Source organism: Medicago sativa, chromosome 1, assembly GCF_051527215.1.
Source record: "Medicago sativa cultivar Bolivia chromosome 1, Bolivia_mono, whole genome shotgun sequence".
Classification (NCBI taxonomy): domain Eukaryota; kingdom Viridiplantae; phylum Streptophyta; class Magnoliopsida; order Fabales; family Fabaceae; genus Medicago; species Medicago sativa.
In genome coordinates, this window is record NC_140749.1 from 12,029,055 (window position 1) to 12,046,769 (window position 17,715).

Sequence of the window (17,715 nt, forward strand, 5' to 3'; positions counted from 1 at the left end):
GGAAAATAGAGAATTTCTTGAAAAATGTTTCGGTGAGACGAACTTTGTGATTTTCAAAAATCCGTCGTATTTGGCCAATGAAATGCTTATGTAACCTCTATTACACGAATATGTAATTTGTAAGAATACATGGCATAGGCAATTGACCTTGTTTGTTTGGTTTGACTTAAATACTCAATTATTTTTAATGTTATGACTTTGAGAGACGAATTTGATTGAAATGATTTTTGAGAACCCAATTGCATATGAATCCTTTATGGAAGATTGTTGTACCTTATGTGAAGATGATTGGTGGTGTATATATGTGATAAGTATATGTTGCTTGAATTATGGATATTGTTGGTGATTGTATATATGTTAGGTGGTGGTGAATTGTTGTTGATTGCATATATACAAGTATTGGTGATGATGGGGTGATTTGTTTGTGTGAACATATGCATTGTAGTCGAGTCATATGTTCATGCATTCATGACTGATGGTGGTGGATTTTATATCCAATTGAGGTGACTACGATGTTTTTGTTGCATCGAAGGTGACGACCTTGAGGTGGTATGGTACCGCATGCATCTAGATGGGTCTAGAGCCATTGCATACATTGTTGGTGAATTGAAATACATGTGTGTTGTGCATGATGACTGAAATTGTTAATTGTTAATTGACATGGTTGAAATTGTGATATGTGTATGATACACTTGTTGATACGAACTTGGAATGATGATATTGAATGATCTTGAATGATATGTGTATTGAGAATACTTGTGAATAAGTGTATGAATTGGTCTTGAATATATCTTTCATTTCCAATGTTCTTGATTAAATCTGTTATGGATTATGATTAATGTAATGCTTACCCCCAGTGGTTTTTGCGCCTACCTGTCTGTATGGATGGGTAGACGCTGTGCAGGACTAGTTGCTCGGTGAGTTTGCTTGGTGGATTTTGGATGGCGGGAGCTTTCTCCGCTGTCGAGTCTTAGTCTAGGACAGGCTCTGATTAGGCTAGTGTCTTGTGTCTGTTGTTGATTTGACTTTATTGTCCTTGTGTTTAGGACTTGGAGGATTTATATGTTGGTGTATTTCGACCATGGTTTGTATTTGAGGAGTTATATGTTTTGTTCCGCTGAGACTGCTGAGATATTTTATATATATGCATGATGAGATTTTGGATTTTTTGTTAAGACGTAGAGTCTATTTCTTGAATATCTGTTATATTCGCGTGTTTTATCGCTTTAATAGAAATATGTAGTTACAAGTTGGTATCAGAGCCGTGGTCAGTCCTTGTCCGGACTAGTATGCGTTGATTTTTCCTGTTTGTATACGAGCGGTAATGAGTTACCTTCGATACTTGTCTGGTTGTGCTTTTGTTCTTATCTGTTGGTTGGTTTTGTGAAGAAGTGAGATGGCTGGTGGTAGAGACGATGGAGCGATTGCAGAGGCTTTGACTGCAATGGCTCAGGCGTTGGCTCAGGCTAATGAGCAGGCAGCGGTTGGTCATCGTGATCCTGGAGAGGTTGAGGAGCGGAGGCTTGATCGTTTCTTGAGAAACAGTCTGCCGCCGTTCAAGGGTAGGTATGATCCGGATGGAGCTCAGACATGGGTGCAAGTCATGGAGAGGATCTTTCGTGCTATGGTGACTAGTGAGGATCAAAAGGTTAGATTGGCTACTCATATGTTTGCTGAGGAGACTGAGTACTGGTGGACCAATTCTAAGGGAAGGCTTGAGGCTGGTGGAGATGTGACTTGGGCTAAGTTCAAGACTGAGTTTTTGAAGAAGTACTTTCCTGAGGATTTGAGGACCAAGAAGGAAGTAGAGTTCTTGAACTTGAAGCAAGATAATCGTTCAGCGGCTGAGTATGCTGCAAAGTTTGAAGAGCTTTCGAGGTTTTGTCCGTACATCAATGCGGAGGATGCTATGGTTTCTAAGTGTGTGAAGTTTGAGAGCGGTTTGAGACCCGACATCTATCAGTACATGTGCATTCAGGAGATCCGAGACTTTGATACTTTGGTGCACAAGTGTCGTATGTTTGATGAAGCTGGGAAGGTCAAAGTGAACCATTACAAGGCGATGAATGAGAAGAAGGGAAAGAGTCATGGATTTGGGAAGCCGTACAACAAAGACAAAGGCAAAAAGAGAGAATCTGGTGGAGGCTCTAAGCCAAATGTTGCTAAGGTAAGGTGCTACAAGTGTGGCACATTGGGACATTTTGCTAACGATTGCAAGAGTAATGAGAAATGTTACAAGTGTGGAGAAGCAGGTCACAAAACTTTTGAGTGCAAGAAGGAGATCACTTGCTACAATTGTGGTGAGAATGAGCATATCAGTACTAAGTGTACCAAGCCGAAAAAGGCGGTGGGAAAGGTATTTGCGTTGAATGCGGAAGAGGTGGAGCATCCGGATAATCTCATCCGAGGTATGTGTTTTATCAATGGTACTCCTTTGATTGCAATTATTGATACTGGTGCTACTCATTCTTTTCTCGCGGTTAGTTGTGTTGAGCGTTTGGGTTTGGTTGTGACTCCGTTATCTCGAGGGATGGTTATCGACACCCCGACTAGTGGTTCGGTGTGTGCTAAGTGTCCTATTAGCTTTGGTATTGGTACTTCCCACTCTCTTCAGCTACCGGCTTCAAAAACGTCACACTCTTGGTCAAACAATTAATGTTAACACCAAAAGTCAACATCCAATCCATACCAAAAATCACGTCCATATGCTTCAACGGAAGACACACAAGATCCAACTCAAAATCAACATTACCAAAGCTAACAGGACACTTAGCACACACAAAGGAAGTAGTCTTTGGACGGTGAAGCTAGTGTGTTTATGATGTTTGCTTCCTTGAAGGAGAGTAGTGAGAAAGGGGTTGGTGATTTGCCGGTAGTGCAAGAGTTTCCAGAAGTTTTTCTGGACGACATTACCGAGTTACCGCCGGAGAGGGAAGTTGAGTTTGCAATTGATTTGGTGCCAGGAACGAGTCCTATTTCAATTGTGCCGTATCGGATGTCTGCATCAGAGTTGGGTGAGTTGAAGAAACAGTTAGAAGAGTTGCTTGGGAAACAGTTTATCAGGCCGAGTGTTTCGCCGTGGGGAGCTCCAGTGTTGTTGGTTAAGAAGAAAGATGGAAGCATGAGGTTGTGTGTGGATTATCGGCAGTTGAACAAGGTGACGATCAAGAATCGGTATCCGCTTCCGAGGATTGATGATTTGATGGATCAGTTGGTTCGTGAAGAAGTGTTTAGCAAGATTGATTTGAGATCAGGATATCATCATATTAGAGTCAAGGCAGAAGATATATCCAAAACTGCGTTCCGAACGAGGTATGGACACTATGAGTATTCTGTAATGCCATTTGGAGTGTCTAATGCGCCAGGTGTCTTCATGGAATATATGAATAGAATATTTCATCCTTTTCTGGACCGTTTTGTGGTGGTGTTTATCAATGATATTTTGGTGTATTCGAAGTCTGAGGAAGAGCATGTTGAGCATTTGAGGATTGTGTTGGGAGTCTTGAAGGAGAAGAAGTTGTTTGCTAAGTTGTCGAAGTGTGAGTTCTGGTTGCGTGAAGTGAGTTTCCTTGGTCATGTAATTTCTAAAGGTGGTATTGTCGTGGATCCGTCGAAGGTTGATGCAGTGTTGCAGTGGGAATCACCTAAGTCTGTTTTTGAAGTTAGAAGCTTTCTTGGTTTGGCAGGTTATTATCGGAGGTTCATTGAGGGATTCTCTAAGTTGGCGTTGCGATTGACGCAGTTGACTCGGAAGGGGCAAGCTTATGTTTGGGATGCTAAGTGTGAGAAGAGTTTCCAAGGGTTGAAGAAGAGGTTGACTTCAGCTTTAGTGTTGATTTTACCGAATCCGAAGGAATCGTTTGTTGTGTATTGTGATGCTTCTAAGATGGGTCTTGGTGGTGTGCTTATGCAGAATCGTCAGGTTGTGGCTTATGCTTCGAGGCAGTTGAAAGTGCATGAGAAGAACTATCTGACTCATGATTTGGAATTAGCGGCCGTTGTGTATGTGTTGAAGATTTGGAGGCATTATCTGTATGGTTCTAAGTTTGAAGTGTTCAGTGATCATAAGAGTTTGAAGTATTTGTTTGACCAGAAGGAGTTGAATATGAGGCAGAGAAGATGGTTGAAGTATCTTAAGGATTTCGACTTTCAGCTGAGTTATCATCCAAATCACCGAATTATCATCCAAATGACTAAAACACCCTTCAATCACCGAATTTCATGAGCAAGGGTAATTTTGTAATTGTGATGAGGATTTTTTTTTTAGTGCTTAGTGAGATTAGTGTTATTTTACCAAGTTACTAGAGAGAGTGTAGTAATTATTTAATTACCGGTAAGTAACCGTTAGTATTACATTTTACCGTTAAGTGACTAGTAACATTGTGGGTTAGAATAGAAATGGGTTAGGCCCATTAAGGAGTTGTGAGTTGAGCCCAATTAAGTAAAGCCCATTATGTGTTGAATAATCACATACGAGTTTTGGAGTAAATAGAAGACTGAGTTGACAGCAGAATCTGAATTCATGGTGGCATTTTGGACATTCTGCCACATACCAGCTGACATCCAAACCTGAATAGCAAGCGGGCACTCGAACAGAAGGTGGTTAAGGTCCTCATACTCATAGCTACAGCTAGCACAATTCGTCGGGCACGAAACACCTTTGTCTTGCAACCGAACTCTAGTAGGCAAACAACCCCTACACATACGCCAAACTAAGTGTTTAACCTTCAGTGGGATCTTAAGGGACCAAATGTCTCGCCAATTACCCAGACGGTGGAGGTGGGAAACATCAACCAGTTCTTCAACACAAAGACGGTAAGCGCTCCGCACCGAATAAAAACTGTTCCTCTCCGTTTTCCAAATAAGACGGTCATTCTGAACCTATTCATACAAGGGTGTATTCAAAATGGCTTCAGCAATGTCGTTACTAAACACTTACCTAATGAGAGGCACATTCCAAACCTTACCATTTTCAGCCAGTAAACTGTTAACCTTAAAATTACGAATATGATGGCCTCCCGCTATATTGCCATCAATAAACTCACCGTTAGACAACCAGGGTGCACCGAGAATGTGAATAGTCATACCAGAACCAATACTCCAGCGAGCCCCTCCACACACGATAAAGCGGGCACGCAAAATGCTACGCCACACGTAACTCGGATTGTGACCGATGGTAGCAGTGAGATAGGAATTATTCGGAAAATAACGAGCCTTAAAAATGCGAGAAACAAGTGATTGAGGATTAGTAAGAAATTTCCAACCTTGCTTTCCTAGCATCACAAGATTAAAAGCAGATAAATCCTTGAAACTAAGACCACTATTATTTTTGTGCATCGAAAGCTTTTCCCAACTCAACCAATTTATACCTCTGTGTGAAGTTCTACCATGACCCCACCAAAATGAGTTCATCATTCTTTCGATGGTAGTAATCAGCGTAGTTGGTAAATGGAATAGACTCATGACGTCGGAAGGAATGGCTTCAAGAACTGATTTTATCATAACTTCCCGACCTGCTTTAGATAGACACTTGCTACTCCAAGAATTAATCCTATTCCACACACGATCCTTAATATAAGCAAAGGTGGTTGTTATATCACGACCTATCATAGACGACATTCCTAAATACTTTCCGGTGCCCAAAACAGCTCGGACAATCAGAATATTGGTGATGTTATTCTTCAAGGCATCTGACACATTCCTACTGTAAAAAATTTCAGACTTCGGTAAACTAATAGCTTGGCCTGACGCCGCCTCATAAACATTAAGAATATTTTTCATAACATGAGCCTGACTCGCCTCCGCCTTAAAGAAAAGGAAGCAGTCGTCTGTGAACAAAAGATGAGAAACGGAAGGAGCCCCACAACAAATACTTGTACCATAAATAGTGTCACTCTCCTCTGCATTTCTGATTAACGATGATAGGCCCTCCGCACAAATAATAAACAAATATGGAGACAGCGGGTCCCCTTGTCGAAGCCCTCGTCCGGGAATAACTGGACCAACGTGTTCCCCATTAACAAGAACACTATAATCCATCGATTCAACGCACATAACCATCCACTGAATCCATTTTTGATCAAATCCCATTTTAATCATAACCTCCTTCGAATAATCCTAATCCATCCTATCATATGCTTTACTAATGTCCAATTTAAGAGCAACAAAATTGTCATTACCTTTAGTTTTTATCTTCATAAAATGGAGTATTTCAATGGCAACCATCGCGTTCAAGAATGGAACGATCATGTACAAAAGCCGACTGGTATCCGAGATGCACTTATGAAGAATCAATTTGAGTCTGCTTGCTAGCACCTTAGACACAAGTTTGTAAAGCACATTACAGAGGGCTATAGGCCGCCAATCCTTCGTGGATGCCTGAGAAGTGCCTTTCGGAATAAGAGATATATTCGTCATGTTTAAATCGGGAGGGAAAGAACCTGTATCCAACCAAGCACAACATTCTTTGAAAATCTCATCACTACACAAATTCCAGAATTGTTGATAAAATCCCGGACTATAACCATTTGGGCCGGAACATTTATTCGGATGCATAGAGACCATGGCCTTACGAAATTCTTGCTTAGTGAAAGGCGCGGTAAGGAGCATGTTATCTTTCGTCGACACAGATTGCCTAATAACTTGAATAACAGGGGCTGTAACACTAGTATTTTTCTGAAATAAATCCAAAAAATAACTTTTAGCAATTTCACACATTTCTCTGCTATCAAACACCTTATTACCTGAGCTGTCCTCGAGAGATAAAATTATGTTGGCCTTCTTTCTAGCAGTAGCAGATGCGTGAAAGAATTTTATATTCCGATCACCGTCTCTATACCAATGGGTTTTAGCATGTTGGCGCCAATAAGCATCTTCCTGGCACAACAATCTACTCATTTTCTTCCGTAAATTCATGATTTGATCTTGGTAAGGCCCTACACTATTCAACCTGATGTTTTGAATCTGACGCCTGCACTCTTCAATATCACCCTTCAGCTTATTGCAATGCTTCCTACTCCACATAACCATGTCAGACGCGCAAGCAACCAATTTAGCTACTACCGAAAATGCAAATTGTGTGTGCCATGCATCAGTAACAAGCTCCTTGAAACCTGGTTCAAAATACCACGCATTTTCGTATCGAAAACCACGCTTTTGAAGATGAGGACGATGCATCAAACATCTGTTCAAAAGGATGGGATAGTGATCTGAAGATGGGGCATCAAGATTCTCCAGAGTAGCCGTAGGAAAGAGATTAAACCAATGATTATTGGCAAGGGCTCTATCAAGACGTTCTTCAACCGCACGTGGTGTTCCCAAACTTTTGAACCAAGTGAAAGGATATCCTTCCACCGGAACATCCACCAAACCTGTATCAATAATCGCTTGTCGGAAACCATTTATCAACCAGTTAGGTCGAAGATTTTTTCCCCTTTTTTCACTAGCATCCATAATATCATTAAAGTCGCCTAGTATACACCAAGGACCTGCAAACTGATTAGATAATTGACGAAGGAAATCCCACGCAGCCCTTCTACGTCTTCCTTCAGGGTACCTATAGTAGCCGGTGAGTCTCCACATACCATGGACAACATCATTAACATCAACATAAATATGATTATTTGAGTAATCTACAATTTGACAACTAAAAGAAGTGCGCCAAAAAAGAGCAAGGCCACCTCCTCTACCACTACGATCAACAGAAAAGCAAAAATCAAAACCAAGCAAATAACGTAAATCTTCAATTTTATTGCGAGAGACTAGTGTCTCGCTTAAGAACAAGAGGTCCGAATTGAAGTGCCGAACTAGGTACTTTAAATCTGGAATTGCATTCGGGCGACCTAAACCCCTGCAATTCCATCCTATCAGACTCATTTATCCCGGCAGGCCTGATCATCAGAGCCTGTCAATACATCATTACTTTGAAACAAAGGATTGTCACAAACATTCATTACAATATCACCCCTCTCACTAACATTATAACCTAGTTCAGTATCCCCATTAACCCCATCAACAACAAAAGAAAACTCAATATCATTTTGAAGAGCACCACCTTGAAGACATTCCGCCAACATTAGCTTCCGCTTCTTCATTTCTGACCTGATATCCTCAGCTTCAGACTCATTAGGAGCAGTAACATTCTCAGCCCTTGTCCCATCCGTGAGAGCTGCAGGTAAACTCAGCACAACAGGTTTGGAGATATTGAGAACAGTAGCAGAAGTACTCGCAGATGAGGAAGGAAGAGCAGAATTTAGATGCACAGCAGTAATAGCGTTACCACTCTTGGCCAACGAGTTGTTTTGAACAATCATAATACCATTATTGATAGAATTAATCTCATTATGCAGAGCGTTGAGCCGGCCACCTAGATTGGAAATATTCACATTACCATCATCAGCAGTGTTAGAAGTACCAACATGTGTTCCTCCAAAAGCATTATCAGTTCTCGGCACAACAGATGGTATAGGGTTTTGCAACCATCTGTTAGTGGCAGCAGTCCCAACACGACGGACAACAGGTCGCAACTCTACACCCCACTCACGGACACCGTCATCAGAATCCAACTCAAATAGATCAGGACATACCTTGTCAGTATGACCGAGAAGGCCACACCTATAGCATAAAACTCCCAGCTTCTCGTACTTAAAGTGAATAGTAATATAGGCACCATTGGTTGCTCGTACCTGCCACTGTTTTTTCATTGGACGAGTGATGTCAATTCTAACCTTTAACCGCATAAAGAAGCTGTGAATTGTGTTACGGTTGTCGTACAATTTCATTTCGCCAAGGAATTGACCAATGCCTTGACCAACCCTTTGTTGGATGAAATCAAAGGGTAAACCATGGACTTGCACCCAAAAATCAATATGGTTCAGAGGCACAACACGTTGCACAGCACCAGGGGCAATTCTATCAACAACGATATGAAAACTATCATACACCCATGGACCTTCATCGAACACTTTGGCAGCATCCATTTTGTGATGGAATTGAAACAGGTAGCGATCTTCCTCACCTTGCAGAATCGTAACATGTTTGACAGGTTTCCAAGCTTTCGCCATCTGTTCGCTAAAATAGGCAAACTTGATCTCTCTATCCGCTAACACGCATCTGATCAGGCAGTGTTCCAAAATTTGGGTCGTATCTGGTTTGTCATTCAGGTTTAGGGTTAAACCTTCAGCAGCGAGGGTAAGGCCTTCAAGGTTAAGGGCATCAGTGTTCATGGTAATGGTGTATGATAAAGAAAAAGTGAAAAATATTAGGGCTATGAGGAGAATTAGCAAAGTTTGCATGAATAGAAGCACAAGGGTTTGTTTTTCAGCCTCAATCTCCTTAAATAGCTGTTCAATCCAAGAAATAAATTCCAAGGGATCCCCATTGTATCTGCCTATAATCAACATTATTAAAACCAAAGAAAAAAACCAATACCAGGTATGAAGACAAATCCCCTCAATTACGGGATCCATTGTCCAAATATCTCCTTTGTTGACATACTGAGTAAAATTACTGTAGCACATTTTCCCCCCAAATTCCATACAGACTCTTCTGATTGACCTTAATCCCGTAATAAAACTCCAAGATCCTCCAACTGATGAATTCCAAAGCTAAGATCTTAATTTTTCAAAAGTAAGAACTCCAAATTGATCCACGTTTTCCTTCATTCGTTTTAGTCAGTAGACCAAATCTTCACCCATAACCATAAGAGATAGATCAGATCTGGAACATTACACACAAATCTCCCAAAATACCAATTCACGAAAAAAATACAGAATCACCCAAAATCACAAACAAAAAGTTAATGAAAGCAAAACAATCAGATTAATCCAACCGATTAATCGATCGACAAAACAAAACGCACACCAAGGATCACCCGAATAAGGAAAGGAAGATCTCAGGAGCGAAATTTTTTATTGATTCACATAACCTTGTAATTTTGGATATCCGGTATATATTGTATTTGTCTCATGTTGCATCAAACACTTAAAAAGTTAAAATCTTGTGCATTACCCTATGTTTTTGTTAACTTGAATCCCACTATTTATAATTGGGCCACTTTTACGAAGTATAACAAATCACTTGCAACTTATTGCTATCTCCGATCCTAAATATAAGACTTTATAGTCAAAATCACGTGAATTAAGAAAGTTAATAAGAGTATTAGATTTGTTTTTAATTGATATAATGTTCACAATTTTATTTAGTTTATGTTTTCAACATACTCTGTCTGTCTCAAAATAATTCTTTCAAACTACTTGGGGGGTTACGTCACGGAAATACGAGCTCACAAAAAACTATAAATACTCTCTTAAGATCATTCACAAGGCATGATATAAACAATTATAAAATCTAGTTTTAGATATCATATCCACCGCTATTACAGGTAGATTGCAGATTGCAAATAATGTTACTCTTATTCCATAGGTAGACGAAGCCTTCCCTCTAGCTGATTTAATTTGGTATAAAAAAATTGCCCAGCATTCATTTCCTATAAAAATTTAGGGTCATGTTAACTTGTGCCCTTAGGGCACAAGTTAAGGAGCTTAAAAAGGAAATTAAAAATAAATTCTATATTGAAATTATAACTTTTGCAACTTTTAAGACATTGAATGCACAAGTTTTAATTTTTTTTTTTTTTACATTTGTCTTCTTAACTTATGCCCCAAGGGCACAAGTTAACATTTCCCAAAAATTTATTTGGCGGTGGTAAATTGTATTTCGTAACAGATTCAATTCTAATAAGAAATTCAACAGTGAAATAAGTCAATTGTAATAACTTTAAATTCAAAAAACTCTGAAATCAACCACTTCTATTTACTTACATTGTGAGAATCATCCATTCTAATAGCTTAAATAAAAAAAAACAGTAAAATAAGTCAATTCTAACAACTTAAAATAAAATAAAAAAAACTTTGAAATCAAAGTTGTCTTATACTCCAACTCCATTTCATTTCGTCCCCACAATCTATAGTGTTTCCTCTTGAGACACTGCTAGCTCTAACAACCATTTTATGTCTTGGGTGAACGTCAACGGGTCAAAAATATATAGTATTGTGTATTGTGTGTCAGATTGAAAGAAAGGGCAATTTCATCTAAACTTTGGATTAATTAGGTGATGGGTATTAACCGTAAATTCATCTCTTCCAAAGAAACGTTAAATTCACAGTACGATAGAGTCTTTTTTCCATCTCATTCATAAACAGGTCCAAGAAGGATCCTCAAATTTATATAACATTAATGTTTTTCAAAGCTTTTGTGTTGTTGAGGGATATGAATTGGAGAGAGAGAAGTCGAGGAACCCTTTTTGGATTTTTGCAGATCGTGCCTTGTTTATGCTTCTTGTGAAACAGGCAGGCAGAACAGATAACTGGTAAAACATTTTAGGCTGCACTCTTCGACGCTAAGTTTTAAAAAGTTGTGATTTTAGCTCCCTATTCAAAACAATGACAATTTTAATTTGGCCCCTTTCGTCCCAAAATTGCTGAGAAGAGCACCAAAAAAGGGGCCATAATCGCAACTTTTTTAGAAGATAGGGGTCAAACGATCATATTTCCCTTATATTAGGGGGACAAAAGAGCATATTTCCCTAAACATAGGGGCTCACTTTTGCCATTTTTTTTCGTAAGGGACCAAAATCATAACTTTTTAAAACTTAAGGGTTGAAAAATGCACCTTAACCAACATTTTAAAATGTTAGTGACGTGGAAGAATTGAAGTCAAATCAAAAGAGGGGTAAAATAGGAGTTTCCTATGATTTGTAGGTGTGAAAGTACAAATGCAGGTGGTATAGAGTAAAATTTCCCTCAGAAGATATATAGATATAAAAAAATGGGCCTCAAAAACCCCAAATGCCCAATACTCTTATCTTCTTTTTTTTTTTTTTTTTTTTAAGGAATACTCTTATCTTCTTATATTTATTTGCTGCAAATTTCAGAATTGTTTTCTTCAAAGGACTAAATTGAGACTCGTACATAAGGTTCCTTTGATATTAATCGATTTGAGTAGACGTGGAAGCTGGGAAAAGTGGTTTCAACTGGAATCGATTTTGTGGCTAATCAATCGCGTTCACAACTACAACCCAAACATCATTTTGACCCACGAAATCGCGTTTGACCAAGCAATCGTGCGTTTGAGGTTGTAGGACGCATAACCAAACAGGTAATATGTACGACATTCCAACATACAGAACGGCGAGCCTTACTGTTAATCTCGATGCAGAACGTTCATTGTGTTTTTGTTCAGATCTATAATCTCTCTTCACTTGGGTTTTTTTTTTTTTTTTAATATCGCTCTTTTCTTCAGTTAAGATTTGGTATTGGTTGGATCTGTGTTATTAATTTTTTGTTTTTTAATTTTTTTTTTCTTTCAATTTTCATGCTGTCTTTGAATTGCTGCTGCTGAACTTTTTTGTTTTGATCTATGTTGATGGCTTAAGTTTATCATTTGATGGTCATATTACCAAGTATTGTGTATTAATTCAAGTATTGTGTATTAATTCTAAAGATATTGATTTCGTTAGCATTATGTGATTATTTTTTTTTTTTTATCAACAAATTTTATTAGTACCGAGCCGGTGCAAGACGCACCTAACAACTCAAAGCAACCGAAAAAACAAGAACCCCGTTAGGGAGGTACCAAACAGCAGAACAAAAAACAGTGAATAAAACTAACAGGCCTACAGCACAGTAAAACAGCAGAAAAGTCCTGTCATCAGTGGCGGAACTTGGGGGTGGCAAAGGGAGCCACCGCCACCCCATCCTTAAAAAAAAAAAAATTATATACCGGAAATTACAAAATTACCCTTCAGTAATACTAATGCTTCCCAATCCAGTTTCATTTCCTTTCCCGTTTCTCATCTGAGAGAAGAACTGAGAAACGATTCAGCAAAGCCAATCGCTCCACCACCACCAAAGCAAATCGATCCACCACACCACCGCCGCCGGCCACTCTCCTCCTTCTCCATCCATCCAGTGGCGGATTACTCTCCTCCTTCTTCAGTTTTGAGAGCTATCTCCATCTCTCTCCACAAACCCTAATTGTTGTAAGTAATGACAATGTGAAATTGAATGAAATTTTCTTCAATTATGATTGTGATTTGATGATTACATGAGTTCTTTAGTTGATTGCCATGTGTTCTTTTGAAAATAAAAATCCATATGTTCATGCCAATGTGAAACCTGTTAATGCTGTTAACCCAATGTGAAACCTGTTATGTTGTTAAACCAATGTGAGAAACTTCTCATGTTCATGCCAATGTGAGAAACCTGTCATGTTCATGCCAATGTGAAATCCATACTTTCAGTTTCTTCATGTTATATGTTTGTCCCTAATTGTTGTTAACCTAATTGTTGTTAAACCTGTTATGTTCATGCCTCTTTGCCTTTGCTTTGTTTTGGTTCAATTTTGAACAATCAATTTAATTAAACAACAGGTGAAAATTATAGTTGAAAGTGCTCTGTGTAACAATGTTTTATCTTTGTTTCATATTATGCATAAACCGTATGTCAAAGTGTAACAATGTTTATCTTTGTTTCATATTATGCATTAACCGTATGTCAAAGTGTGTCTTTAGGTATGAAATGATCGAATTTATTTGTTATGTAGTTTAAATTTTGAATGAACGGTTTTTGGTTTATTTTGAATGATTTATATATTATATTTTAGTTTATTTTGATGGCGGGATGACGGCCACCCCAAACTTTTTTGTCTGGCTCCGCCACTGCTGTCATGTCACAGATAACAGTAGCGCAGGCAGAAAACAGACATAATAGCCAATCGGCTGCAAGCAGCCACCACCATCCTCCAACAATTCACTGCAACAAGAACTCCGTTGGGTTCCAAGTCCAACTCCACTCATAAAACAAACAAGCCGGTAAATTCAATCTTCCCAGACACCTCCTCCAAACATAACCTTAATTGATTCCAGCAATTCCTCAAGCTTTAAGACAATGTTATTGAAAATTCTGTCGTTCCTAGCTTTTCAAATACACCAAATCGCTGCATGCCAAATAAGGCTAACCCCTTTTTGGATCTTTTTATTAGTTACCGCAGCATTCCAGCAATTCCATAGAATAAACAAATTCGGAGGGATTATAAAATTAAAATCCAGTGAGTAATTGTGAGCATATTTATTTGAAAATCTTTCTTTGGTCCTTGTTATGTATTATCTTTTCCAATTCTCATTTCCTTTTAATCTCACCTGCGATTAAACTAATTTTCAAGATTCGGAGTTGCAAGTAACACTAGAACATATTTTGTAAAAGAAGAAAGAAAAAAAAACACACACACACACACATATATAAGTAGAATATTGATTGCTATTAGTATATCATACCATATTTTACAATACAATATATCATTTAATTATTTTAAAAATGCATATTAATTAATTCTTTTTTCTTTTCATCTTTTCTTAAGTGTTTGTGCACATCCGAATAGTGTAAATGTTGGTGACCACACAAGACTTTCTAATTAAAAATTTAAAATGGGTTGTATCATAATTTTTAGCCCTCGATTAATAGTTTTCTAAATCGTCACTCATGAGTCTCAACATGGGATAAATAGATCTTATAATGTCAAAATTTTGTTGTATATTGTTTGCTTCAGCATCCATAATATTTTCATTGTATTTAACATGATAATTACATTTGTTGCAGGACTGGTATGGCGTCTTTTGCTTCTTCTTCTGATCATCCATTTGCACCACCATTCAAATTTCGTTTCATTTTTGTGAACCTTCCCCCCATGTTGCGTTTGGTGCATAACTCAATGCTATATAGATTGGAAGATATTGTTTTGAGTATGAAGCATGAGACAGACTTGAGTGTTAAAGAACAAGAACAAGCAAGAGCAAATGATTTATTTTTGGAAGCGCGAAAGCTTTGTGTAGATCCCAAACTATCGAAGTCCATTATTAATCTATGCCACGTTAATCCATTCTTTGAGACCATTCATGGTAGGTTTCTTTTTATCTTTCTATTGTAACCTAATCTCATTTTGTTGCCTTAATCAATATTAATTTTTATTCTTATATAATGTTAAGATTTTTTTTTTCTCGTAGGAAATTATGCATGCTAGAAACAAGAATTAGATTGATATTTTGTGGACTCTACATGATGATTTTAAAACTTGTTTTTGATGTAACACTATTTTTATCATAAATCAGATGCAGCTCCAAATTCAGTATCTGAACAATCCATCCGCAATGTTTATCCAAAAATTTGTATAAACTGTGGAACTAGGGATGATTTGTTAGCTACATCATGTTTCCATCTTTTGTGCGTTGCTTGTGTGTCTACCCTGTGGAAGCAGAATGCCGATGTTACTAAGAAGATAAGTTGCATTTATTGCTACAATGACATAGAAGCAGAAGATGTTTGGCCACTTTACGACACAAGGTCAAAAATTGATATTATGGTTACACTTTTGAAAGAAGATCCAACTCACAAGATTGTAGTTTTTTGTGAGTTCATTGAAACTTTGGTAAGGTTATACTTTGCTCTGAGATCTAATAATACAAAGGGATATTGTTGCTTCGACAGCATGAAGGGAACAATTAATACTCATCTTATTCATCAATTTCAAAATAAAGATGACGTAAACATTCTTTTGGTTGATTTAAGAATGATGGATAATCTTGAAAGTTTTAATCTCAGTTGTGTGTCGAAGGTCTACTTGATGAATGCATGTCTTAAGACTATGGAGCAAAAAATTGTCTCACTTTTCACTAAGCAAAAGACAAATCAAGTGAAATTTGTGAGTGTCTTGACAGAAAATAGTGTAGAAGATAAATTGATTGGAGATAAAGTTGAGATGGATGTTTTTGGTATTTCTGATGAAGGTGCTGATACAATATATCCAACTATAAAGTTGGTCTAAAAAACAACAGCTTTTTGCTTGCCTTTAGTTGTTTTTGTTTGAACCCTGCTTAGATTTGTTGTTGTCTCATGGAGGTTGTTTGCTATTTTAGGTAAGTAGTTTGATATTTTGTTGTTTGTTTCATGTATGTGTTGGTTAACTTATTAAGAGATAACTAGTTTGATATTTGTCTCCTTCGTTATTCTTTATTATCCCCTATGGTGGCATTTAACATGGGAAAAGATAAAAGTTTCCCACCATGGGAAAGTTAATATTAACCATCAGATCAAATAAAGAACACAATTATATCATACACACTCAACACTAGATTTTTTGTCATTATCCTCCACCACCATCTCTCTTTCATAGTCAGTAACCTCACCACCATCTCTCTCTAGTTTTCCAGAAACAAACCCTCAAAATCATCGTAGATTATTCAACTCGTTTCATAATCTCAACCAAACTCTACAAAGGACAAACCCTATGCTCACCATTGATGAACAAACTGTTGCATCACATTCACAGTTACCATTAACCTATGAACTGTTTAAACATTCGCTGAAGTAAAGGAATCTTAACATATCTAATGTTTTGTGCGCTGCATTTACGGTAGGTTGGTTTGGAGAGGAAAAGAGTAAAAGAACAGGGAAAGTTAAATGCTACAAAAATGGTTATGCTAATTCTTTTTTTTTTTCTTTCTTTCTTTTTCTGGAAAACGAAAATAGATCAAAGAGGTATACTGATAAGTTTTCAATCAGTACACAACAACACCAACATTAAATATGTTAAGATTCCTTTACTTCTCACACATCTAATTTCTCATACATCTCAGGGTGGGATTTAGTATGGGAAAGGCTTGTTTTTTCCCACCATGGGAAAGTTGCTTTTTAACCATCAGATCGTATGAGGAGCATAGCTTTATGATAGACCACCAACACTAGATTTTTTTCTACAAGTTCATCCCATTCATCCTGTTCACATACCCCAAATGGAAAAAATAACGTCAGTAACCAAGTGTTTCATTATTTTCATTTTTTTTCTTCTCCAAGTGTTTTACTAACCAAGCTTTGCCATTTCCATGGGGCTTCTTGTTTCTTCAATTAGAAAACCCCCCATGTTTTACCCAGAATTTTGTTTGAAGACATTGGAGCCATTGTAACAATTTTGGTTGTATAAATTCTTTTTTTAAGGAATAAACCAAAAATTAGTCCGAAAGTAATAATAATTAGGCTACACCTTATGTATCCATTCTGCACTGCAGTTTATGTATGTTCATATAAACAATTTTTTTTTTGTTACCATATAAACAGATTTATTACTTGAACAAACGTTATAAAGTCATGATAATTTCAAAAATAAGATAAATCTTATCATTAATCGACAATTAAAGATCACCAAATATGATGCAAATAACTGGAGAAATACGACTGGAGAAGAAGTAATACTTTCCAGATCTGATGAGCAGTGTAAAACCCAGAGATTCAGATTAATTGCACCTCTACTTATCGGCATATTTTTGTTCAACATTAATAGGAGTGGATTGTATTTCTTCTCAGCGATAAAAATGGAAGCAAAATTAAAAATATTGTTATTAAGAGCAGCTGTGTTTCAGAATGATGACGACGTTGTTAAAAAAGAAATTTCAGATCTGAAAAAAAAAAGTGTAAAAGACAAAGGAAAAGAATGTGGTGTAGGCAGTCCATGGTAAAATTGATACTCCTATTTAATCTAATGGTTGAAAAAAACTTTCCCATGGTGGGAAACAAGTCCCCTTTCCCATACTAAATCCCACCACATCTCAGATATCTAATTCCTTTCAAACTATCACCCAAATTTCTCAGAGTCAATTTCTTCAACTCC

The 17,715-nt window shown here is 37.5% G+C and overlaps 2 protein-coding genes across 7 annotated transcripts; both read left to right on the forward strand.

Annotated features, from left to right (window-relative positions):
• The first annotated feature begins 1,624 nt into the window (after nucleotides 1-1,624).
• LOC146952711 (uncharacterized) lies at nucleotides 1,625-2,656 on the forward strand. The gene is made up of 2 exons (XM_085740212.1): nucleotides 1,625-2,356; nucleotides 2,615-2,656. Exons 1-2 carry the CDS (start codon nucleotides 1,625-1,627, stop codon nucleotides 2,654-2,656), a joined length of 774 nt encoding a protein of 257 aa, XP_085596338.1.
• A 9,289-nt stretch (nucleotides 2,657-11,945) lies between these two features.
• On the forward strand, nucleotides 11,946-16,049 carry LOC146952712 (DNA-dependent ATPase/E3 ubiquitin-protein ligase RAD5-like). 6 transcript variants are annotated; one of them, XM_085704802.1, is made up of 5 exons: nucleotides 11,946-12,156; nucleotides 13,663-13,870; nucleotides 14,041-14,106; nucleotides 14,655-14,953; nucleotides 15,164-16,049. In XM_085704802.1, the coding sequence occupies exons 4-5, from the start codon at nucleotides 14,662-14,664 to the stop codon at nucleotides 15,874-15,876; spliced, it is 1,005 nt and encodes a 334-aa protein (XP_085560928.1). In that variant the 5' UTR covers nucleotides 11,946-12,156; nucleotides 13,663-13,870; nucleotides 14,041-14,106; nucleotides 14,655-14,661; the 3' UTR covers nucleotides 15,877-16,049. The 6 variants fall into 6 exon arrangements, with proteins under 6 accessions (XP_085560928.1, XP_085560907.1, XP_085560914.1 ...); XM_085704809.1 differs by lacking the exon at nucleotides 11,946-12,156 and adding an exon at nucleotides 12,846-13,039; XM_085704781.1 differs by lacking the exon at nucleotides 14,041-14,106 and having other exon boundaries at nucleotides 11,946-13,039.
• Nucleotides 16,050-17,715: the final 1,666 nt, after the last annotated feature.

Coding starts and splice junctions, on each gene's coding strand:
- LOC146952711 (XM_085740212.1), top strand. CDS start 1,625: ATGGTGACTAGTGAGGATCAAAAGGTTAGATTGGCTACTCATATGTTT. Junction 2,357..2,614: donor CGAAAAAGGCGGTGGGAAAG/GTATTTGCGTTG, acceptor CACTCTCTTCAG/CTACCGGCTTCAAAAACGTC.
- LOC146952712 (XM_085704781.1), top strand. CDS start 14,662: ATGGCGTCTTTTGCTTCTTCTTCTGATCATCCATTTGCACCACCATTC. Junction 14,954..15,163: donor ATTCTTTGAGACCATTCATG/GTAGGTTTCTTT, acceptor ATCATAAATCAG/ATGCAGCTCCAAATTCAGTA.